The sequence below is a fragment of the Octodon degus genome, unplaced genomic scaffold (genome assembly GCF_000260255.1).
Source record: "Octodon degus isolate 3935 unplaced genomic scaffold, OctDeg1.0 scaffold00014, whole genome shotgun sequence".
Classification (NCBI taxonomy): domain Eukaryota; kingdom Metazoa; phylum Chordata; class Mammalia; order Rodentia; family Octodontidae; genus Octodon; species Octodon degus.
This window is the reverse complement of record NW_004524590.1, coordinates 22,338,824-22,348,680: the sequence shown is the minus strand read 5'-3', so window position 1 is coordinate 22,348,680 and position 9,857 is coordinate 22,338,824. Positions and strand designations below refer to the sequence as shown.

Here is a 9,857-nt window from a genome sequence, read left to right as displayed (position 1 = left end):
AGGAGCCCAGTGCCTACAACAGTGAACGGCCTGGGGTCTCGTGCAGATGTCTGTTGACTGAATACTTGCCCATAACAGTATCGCCCACAAGGTGCAGTGCGAGAGAACAAGCGATTCTCTGCAAGTTCCTGGTCTTCTGTTACCAAAAAGTTCTGGTCACTAAATTTCTCTTTTCGAGCACACTGAAATCCCCTCCCTCCCCCAATTATTACCAATTGGTTATCACTATTGAAATATGCATCTCTTCCATCTGTCTCTATGATTGTTCCAAATCTTACTTTCTTCTGAAAACTTGTCTTGATTGTCCACTCCTGATCCTGGTACACATGTTGCCTGTTCATAGTTAACAGTTGTGGTCCAAAGAATTTTTCTTTTCTGCCTTTTGAAACTGGGTCTTTTTATGTAGTTCAGTACGTTGAACTATGTAGCCTAGGTTGGCTGCAAACCTGAGCTCCTTCTACCTCAACCTTCCAATCCTGGGATTACAGGGTTAGGAATGGAATTAGACGCTGGGCCCTACTTCCAACATTGCCGCCTACTGGCTGGGCTACTCTGCCAACTCACTTCCCCTCGCTGGGCCTCAGTGTCTCCATTTCTACCATTCTCAGGTGTGGAATTTCATCCACGTGGGCCAGGATGAATGCTTCACGCAGAAACACTCATACTTTCCACCGCCCTCCAAGTGCACCCCGCTTTCCGCAAGTTCTGAATTGGGACAGCCTACCCCGCCAGGGAGCCACGACGTGACCAAACTGTTTCGCAGAGGCGCCCCACGCCTCTCACCTCGCGGTTCCGCCCCAGAGCCCTCCTCCCGCCTGGCCCACCCCGCTCCCCACCCCAATCGTTTACCCCGCCCTCCCCTCCCGCCCCGCCCGAACTGCGCATGCGCCGCTCTGCGAGCGTGTTTTTATAAAAGTCCGGCTTCGTCCAGAAACTTCAATTTGCTGGCTGCAGCAGCAGGTAGCAAAGTGACCTCGACAAGTTGCGTGCTCGGGTAGCCACTTCGGCCGGAGAGTAAACTGTTACCATGGAAGGAATCAGTGTAAGTCCAGTTTCAACCTGCTTTGTCCTGATCGCTCAAACGCTTAAACTTAGAGCCCAGCCCCTCTGCGTGCGGGCAGAAGCGACCAGAACATTGGAGGACCCGGTGTCCCGAAAAAGGGGCGCGGAAAGAAGTTTCTGGGATCATGGTTATTTAGGGCGTGGGAATCGAATGTTTTTCTCTGTGAGGAGGACAGATTGGCACTAGGGTTTTGGTGGGTGCCGGTCGCCCCGAGATGCCGCGGCGCGAGGCAGGAGCGCTGTTTGCAAACAACCTCCTGTGCGCGCGTGCAGAGAAGGCGCGCGCTGCGCTGCAGGGCTCCGACCCGGGCTCTTCCCCCTGCGAGGTGGGGTTTCTTGGAGTGAGTTACATTCTCGGAGTTTAAAAGTCGGGGTCCGCACGCCTGGACTAAACTCCCAGAATGAGACCACGTACCAGGTGAACTTCTAGCAAAGGCGCCTTTCTGTTCTTGCCGTTGACCGCGCGTTTGCTGAACTCCGTGCGGCGGGGGGAGCAGTGCCAGCCTCCCGGCACGGAGGGCAGTGGGCGGGAAAAGCCTTGAGGGGTCTTGGCAGCTGCTGGGAATTAGCCGGGAGCCCTTGGCGCCCCGGGGAGCGAGAGCGAAGACTGCCTGCGTTCCCCGCGGCAGCAGTGGACAGGGAGGTTTAGGAGTTTAGATCTTGGCCCGGGTGGGAGGAGTATAAACAAGGACCGTGCAGCTGCAGGCCAGGAGGTGTGTGCGGTGGGGACCTGGGGGGTCCAAGTTGTTGGTATGGCACCTGGGCTGCTGGGCCGCCGCGGCGAAGACAAGCAGGTGCAAGTGGGGAGACGGTTTGGCTCTCTCCGAGACCAATTGCGGCATGTAACCGTCGGTGGTTTCCTGAAGCCTTTTGAAACCCCGTCGCTGGGGAGGCTTTTCGTTTCCTCCCGCGGCGCGCAATTCAAAGACGCTTGCAGCGGAACCGCCCAATCTCTCTCTAGCACCCAGCGGGACCAGCCCTGTTGGCAAGCAGCCCGGGGGCCGAACCCCTGCAGCAGCAGCCCGCCGGTAGGTGTGGTGGGCAGCGACGGCAAGGAGCTGGACCACCCGGCCCCGGCTTGCCCACTATCTGGAGGCTACCAGATGCTCACCTCCGACCCCATTAGCCAGATCAGTGGCAGGGTGGGAAGGGACCCGGGAGAGGGAGGAAATGAAACTTGAGGCAAGACAAGGACCAAGGATTCAGACCCCGTGAACATCCCCACCCAGGAAAATGCTGCGTGCCCTAAAGGCCCAAATGCACTAAGAGTGAAACATGGGGCTGACGAGAGACCCACCTCCCACGGAGCGCCCACTTGGAATAGAAGGTGCCCATTTGCTCAGTTCTCACCCAGCCTCCCAATACCACAAGTTTTCTGCAGGGCTTGTTGTTCTTTCCCCCGACGTGTTGCCTGAAGTGCAGAATGGTTTGTATTTAAACCGGCGTGGGAAAAGCAATGTTTTTCGCCTTAGGAGAATAACAGGGACACACACAACGTGATACTCCCTCCCCACTTCCCTTCCTTGGCTAATCTTCATACAAAAAATTAATCCCAGCCCCTCCTCACAGCCTTGCTAGATCCTACCCTCCACGGCCCCTACCCCATGCCACCTGGGAGTGGCCTCTTTGTGTGTGTGGTTTTGTTTTTTTTTTTCTTTCCAGTGGGCGGGGCGGAAGAGTTAGCCAAGATGTGACTTTGAACCCTTAGGATCTCAGCACCCTTTTGTTCTAAACAAAGAATCTCATAATTGGTTCCACTAAAGAGGGACATAATGAAGTGACTGTGGGGGAAGATGGGGAGAATGGTTGTAGAATTGTATAATCTCTTGGGCCCTGACCCATTACTTCAGAATTTCTTGAAGAAAGCTGGCCTGGGTTGGGTTCAAAAACAATAAGTGGTTTTGACGTCCCAGAATCGTATTTTGTGAAACTTGGGCAGTGCACGCAGACCTTGGAAATGAATGTGCATATCCTTGCCTCTTTTGCAGATATACACTTCAGACAACTACTCTGAGGAATTGGGCTCCGGAGACTATGACTCCATAAAAGAACCCTGCTTCAGGGAGGAAAATGCCCATTTCAACCGTATCTTCCTGCCCACCATCTATTCCATCATCTTCTTGACTGGCATCGTGGGCAATGGATTGGTGATACTTGTCATGGGTTACCAGAAGAAACTGAGAAGCATGACGGACAAGTATAGGCTGCACTTGTCAGTGGCTGACCTCCTCTTTGTCATCACGCTCCCCTTCTGGGCAGTTGATGCCGTGACAGACTGGTACTTTGGGAAATTTCTATGCAAAGCAGTCCATGTTATCTACACCGTCAACCTCTACAGCAGTGTCCTCATCCTGGCCTTCATCAGTCTGGACCGGTATCTGGCCATTGTCCATGCCACCAATAGCCAGAGGCCAAGGAAGCTGTTGGCTGAAAAGGCGGTCTATGTTGGCGTCTGGATCCCTGCTCTCCTGCTGACTATCCCTGATTTCATCTTTGCCAATGTCAGTGAGGGGGAGGGGAAATATATCTGTGACCGCTTTTACCCCAATGACTTGTGGGTAGTTGTGTTCCAGTTTCAGCACATTATGGTTGGCCTTATCCTGCCAGGTATTGTCATCCTGTCCTGCTATTGCATTATCATCTCCAAGCTGTCACACTCCAAGGGCCACCAGAAGCGCAAGGCCCTAAAAACTACAGTCATCCTCATTCTGGCTTTCTTTGCCTGCTGGCTGCCTTACTACATTGGGATCAGCATCGACTCCTTCATTCTCCTAGAAATCATCAAGCAAGGATGTGAGTTTGAGAACACTGTGCACAAGTGGATTTCCATCACGGAGGCCCTTGCCTTTTTCCACTGTTGCCTGAACCCCATCCTCTATGCCTTCCTTGGAGCCAAATTTAAAACCTCGGCCCAGCATGCACTCACCTCTGTGAGCAGAGGGTCTAGCCTCAAGATCCTTTCTAAAGGAAAGCGGGGTGGACATTCTTCTGTTTCAACCGAGTCAGAGTCCTCAAGTTTTCATTCCAGCTAACGCTGACATCAGAGACTATTTTATACAACAAAGAACTTTTTTTTAAAGTTACACTTTTTTGAAACGCAAGAGACTGACCCTACTGTACAGTTTTTATTGACTGTTGGATTTTGTCTTGTTTTAGTTTTTGTGAGGTTTAATTGACTTATTTATATTTTTGTTTTATGTTAATGAGTGTCTAGGCAGGACCTGTGGCCAAGTTTTTAGTTGTGTGTTTGGTTGTAGGAATGTAGAAAAGGGAACTGAACATTCCTGAGTATGTAGTGAATCACGTAAAGCTAGAAATGATCCTCAGCTGTTTGTGCATAAATAATCTCTTCATTCCAATGGAACATTTTTTCTTCCTGTTACGTTGTTTGGTTACACTATGTGATTTTGCTATAGAAGATGGCACTTAGAACCAAAGGCTGAAGTGGTATAGAAGTGCTGGTTTGCCAGTTTTCAGGAGTAAGTTGACTTCAGCATCTACAATGTACAGTCTTGTATTAAGTTGTTAATAAAAGTACTTCATAAACTTTCCTTAGTGTTATGTTCTAATTTCCGTTGATATCAGTTTGGCTGGCAGAACACAAATAATAGACATGTTTATGACATACCAGGTGCTGCCCTGGGTATTTTTGTTGTAGTAATTTATTTACCCTGCATCACAACTTTTATTACTCAATATTTTATAAAAGAGGAAAGTGAGTTACAGAAAGCATAAGAAATTTGGTCAAAGGCATATAGAAAGGAGAGCTTTAAACCAACTAATATGACTTAAGAATCTGAAGCCTTAGCCACTTTCAAGGCAGATGAAAGCTTAGAGCTGTCCATCCAGTACCTATTCCTATAAAAGATAACATTTCAGGGGCCGGGGAGATGGCTCAGTGGAATAAGCGCTTCCCTGGCAAGCACAAGGACCTGAGTTCAATCCCCGGTTCCACAAAAAAAAAAAAAAAAATCATCTTTCAGAAATATGTGTACCTAAAAATGGAAAGATATGAATGGTGTTTGGCTTTTACTGCTACTTTCCCCTTGCATAATCCATGTCAGTGTCATACCAGGCATTATATGCTTTTGATTTTTTGTTTGTTTGTTTGTTTGTTTTTTGGGTTTTTTGGGGTTTTTTTTCTGTATTTTAGGGAAGGGTCTACAGGGTGTTCAGGGTCTCACTACTAGATCGGACTCATAGTGATCTGCCTGTTCACAGCCTCCCAAGAGCTGGGATTACAGGTGTGTGCCACCACACCTAGTCTCAATTACGCAGCCTCAGTTGCCATCTCAGCGTGCCCCTGGGGTGGGACCAGCACAGCAGGCCCAGGGATCAAACCCCCAGCCCCTGTGCCTGCTTGCAGGCACTTTAATCTGCAGAGCTATTCGGCCCACCCCTATTATATGCTTTTGAAATCTAAATGTTTTAAGTATAGATAGCATCACTACCTTTTCACAGATGAATGAACTAAGGTTCAGCCACTTTCCATAACTTGTGTTTTCAAAAGGCAGCGCAAAGAGCTGATACTGTTTATCGTTCCAGATCTTGCTCTTAACGATTACCCTCTATTGTACCAAAGAACACCTGGTGAAAAGTCAACCAAATTGTTGTTGAAAATGAGGCCAAAAGTGAATGTTTACTTAATAAAATTAACCATAGTCAAAATGCCTTTCTTACTATATCTTCTATGCAAATCTCAACATTTTAATCTATTGCAAAGGACCAGCCAAGCAGCTAAAAGTTAATAATGATGCCTTTGGAGCTCAAAGAAAGATCCAATGAAGCAAGCTCTCTGCAGGCCATATTTTGCATAAGATTTTGGGGTGTTATGTAACCTCACCATGGCTATTTACACTACCATTGTGCAAGCCACAGGCTCTTGAGTAAATTTCACCTCCGGTCTCCATTTAAAGAAAAATTTCTAAACCCATAGTGGCCTTACCTACCTTGCTTTGGAACACAAGTGATGCTCTGGGCCTGCATTCAGCTAATAACTAGGATACAATTAAGGCAATATTTGGTCTACTTTTAGTAATTGTTTCTGGCACAGAAAATCCATTTTGGAGGAAAAATTGCAATGCCTTATCTTTCTAAGGCTAATCACATTTGTTTAAGACAAATTATAGGTCCTGTAAAGGGAAATAACTTAATTACTTAAAATAAAATCTAATTTGGCTATACATTTTTGCTGCAGTCTATGGATCTGGGATAATTCAGACTCATATTCCTATTCCACTGGAGAACACAATTAGATTTTAGATAGGAAATTATCTTGAGGTTTCTTGGTTTTCTCTGGGAACCCTAATGGGATCACCCCTTCATTTAAGCATAGTTTTAGTTGTACTCTCCCAAAGGCTTAGTGTTAAAGCCACGACCATTGTGACAGACTTCACTTGAACCTTCTCTATAAATATTTATTCTCCCAGAGACAATAGAAGAAATCCTTGGAAGGAATTTTTTTTTCTTTCTCATCTTGGCTGGAAACCTCCTTCCCCCAGATTCCTGTCCTTTGCCGTGGAGTCACAACAAAAGGCACTGAGCTGCAAACAAAATTCCCAGTGTCACCAGTCTTAATGGATATTTCATTCTCCCTTGGAACAAAGGTGGGCCAGCTCTTTTTCAAAAAGAAAAGAAAAAAGCCTTGGCTCTCTCACTGGCCCCAAAGCACCCCCACCCTACCCTCTGTGGGGACCCTCCCATGTGCTCAGAACTACTCCAAAGCCTCCCTGTGTGGTTTGTCTCACAATCTGGGAAGCTCTGGCATGAAGAAGCTGATTGTTCCCCCTCCTCTTTCTCTATGAATGAGCCCTTGAAGGTCAGTAATGTAGATCTAGTTGTATAATGAAAGTTAAAATATTTAAATTGTATGCATGCTGCCAATAATGGTATAAATATGACAATCAAATAGCATTGTCCATAGCTGAGAGGCAATGTGAATGTTTTTATCTTGCAAAGTTTTTGTTTTCCTAAATGCCACTTGGTAATTTATCTCCTCCCTACCATGGGCCCCAGTTTGTGGTTGTATTGAGATAATGATTCCAAGTCACTTTTTAGGAGAATACAGGTTTTATCATAATAATTAAACTGAACTTCTATAATTTTTTCCTAACTTCTTATCAAGTGTTTCATAAAGACTCCAGTACTGAGTATCATTATTCCCATATCATGTTCATTTCAGAAAGACAAGGACCTCTACAGACAAAATTCAAGGTAGTTCAGAAATAATCTAGTATACCTCAACAGTTAGAAATGTAGCATTGCAGCCTGGCCCAGCCCACTTTGAGGAGGCCTTCCACCTGAAGGCCTACCTGGCTTAGCCAGTTAGTGCTAGAGAAATCTACCAGTAGCCAGAGGAATGACCTTCCCACAAGCACCGTCTAAGAGGGATGTTAGTGCCTCCAGGGTCAATAAAGTAGTTAAAATGAATTCTTTCAAAGCAGTGGTCCTCCACTGGGGGCAATTTTAGCCCCCCTCCAATATTTGATAAAGTCTGGAAGCATTTTAGTGGTCCTATGGGAGTGGGAGTGGGTGGGCAAGGAGCAACAGATGAGATGCTACTGGCATCTAGTGGGTAGGGGGCAAAGATGCTGCTGAATATCCTACAGTATTTCACACAGCATCCACAGCAAAGTGATCCAACCATAATACCGGTAGTTGAAAAGCCCTTTTCTGAAGTTATAGTAATCAAAAATATGGATTTATGAATCTACAAAGACACCTCTATCTGCCACAGTCTAAATGTTTGTGACCTACCAAAATTCATTTCTTGAAATCCTAACCCGGAGGGTGATGGCATTAAAGAGGTAGGGCCTTTGGAAGGTTGCTTAATTCAAAAGAACACGCCTTTATTATTGGGATGAGTGCCCTTAGAAAAGACAAGTCAGAGGCCTTGGGATATAGCTCAGTGGCGTAAATTCTTGCCTGGCAAGTACAAGATCCTGAGTTCAAGTCACACTACAAAAAAAAAAAAAAAAGTCAGAAAACTAGCTAATCCCTTCTGTCAAATGAGGACGCAGTTTGAAGTCCCTAACTATAAACCAGGAAGCAAGCCTTCAGCAGAGCGTGATCTGCTGGCACCCTGCTCTTCAAGTGTTGCCGATTCCAGAGCTAGAAGAAATGAATTTCTGCTGTTTATCATCCACAGTGCACTCAGTCCATTCCCACTTTCTCAACCTGCACAATTCTTTTACACTTTATCTCAATGCTCTTTAGTCATCACAGCAAATCTTTCTGTTTATTTTCTTCCTGATGCCTTCTCAAGGATAAGGACTTCGTCATTGCTTCTCTTTTCCCTGGAGGGCTGCCGCGTGCCATGCTTGGATAACATCCCACAAAGTACAATAAGGAAAGGGTGACTGCTGAGGATTCTCTAATTCTCATCAAGTATTTATCTCTCTAACGCCCATGATATTTACTAATTTATTCCTTACCACAGCCTGTGGCTCAGTTTTGAACACTTCCCATTTTTCTCTTTTTATTAAAAAAGTAAGTAAATAAGGAATGACAAGGTGCCAGACCATTGTTCCTTTGTTTGCAGGAGACTTGGGTTAATTTAAATCAATCCTACTAAGTCGGCCAATTAAAATCTTTTTAAACCTTCTGGAAAGAAAAATCCTCTTCCAACTGAAAATTGAAGCTGGGTGCAGATTCAGTTAAGGATTCACAATGTTAAGAAACCACAGGAAAGGAAAGAATTTTTCTAAATCAAACAAAGGTGCTCAACCAAACTATACCAGGTGCTGAGTGTTTATGTGGCAGAGCTCCTCCACCATTACATTGATTTACATACAACAGTTCAACTAACCAGAACCCAGCTCATCAGAACTCTTAATTAAATGGAATTACTTCCTCATATTTGACTCCGTCAGACAGAGTAATATATAGAGCCATTAAATTAAGTAGCACCTGCAAGCAGGCAAAGGGGCCAGGGGGTTTAGGTTCAATCCCCAGGCTTGCTGTGCTGGCCTCGCCCCCAGGGTGCATTGAGACTTGGCATGGTGATACACACCTGTAATCCCAGCTCTTGGGAGGCTGTAAACAGGCGGATCACTATGAGTCCGATCCAGTAGTAAGACCCTGAACACCCTGTAGACCTTTCCCTAAAATACAAAAAAAAAAAAAAAAAAAATTCAAGTACTCAGGTTACAAGAGCCTATGAATAAGATATTGCTATCTTCATTTTAAGGAGAGGACATTAAAATAAGTTAAAGTACAAATAAGTGTTATGTTCTTTCTACCCTATACATTAAAAATGGCATTTAAACAGAGCCCTCCAAGTTCTGGGCATGTCTTTGATTTCTCAATATGGTCGGTCCAAACTTCTTTTTTTCTATTCCTAGTTCAAGTCTTTTGTGATAACGGTAAGTTATTGTTTCCCTTGAGGGCTTATTACACATCAAGGTACTTTTATTATTTAACCTTCATAATAGCACTACACAGTAGGTATTCTTATTTACCTATTTTACAAATGGAGAAGCTGAGTCATTGAATTCCACGTAAATTTGACCCAAAGTCACACATTTAATGAATGATAAGGTCTAGATTTGAAATCAGGCAGTCTGACAGGAGTTTCCCCTCTGATGCACAAAAATAATGTGTTTTTTTTTAATTTGATTTTTGCTGTGATGTCAGCCAGCACTCAAGGTAACATCCATGAGCTCAAAAATATCCTTCACGCTCTTTTTACTCTCCTGGACATTGATCTGATTACATTTTTTTTTTTTTGCTTGTTTGTTTTTTGTTTTTGTATTTTGAGACAGAGTCCCACTAGACAGAGTCCCTACAATTCACTG

At 45.1% G+C, this 9,857-nt stretch overlaps 1 protein-coding gene across 1 annotated transcript; it reads left to right on the top strand.

The window, feature by feature from the left end:
* Positions 1-932: 932 nt before the first annotated feature.
* On the top strand, positions 933-4,611 carry Cxcr4 (C-X-C motif chemokine receptor 4). The gene is made up of 2 exons (XM_004626383.1): positions 933-1,042; positions 3,051-4,611. Exons 1-2 carry the CDS (start codon positions 1,028-1,030, stop codon positions 4,092-4,094), a joined length of 1,059 nt encoding a protein of 352 aa, XP_004626440.1. The 5' UTR covers positions 933-1,027; the 3' UTR covers positions 4,095-4,611.
* The last annotated feature ends 5,246 nt before the right edge of the window (positions 4,612-9,857 follow it).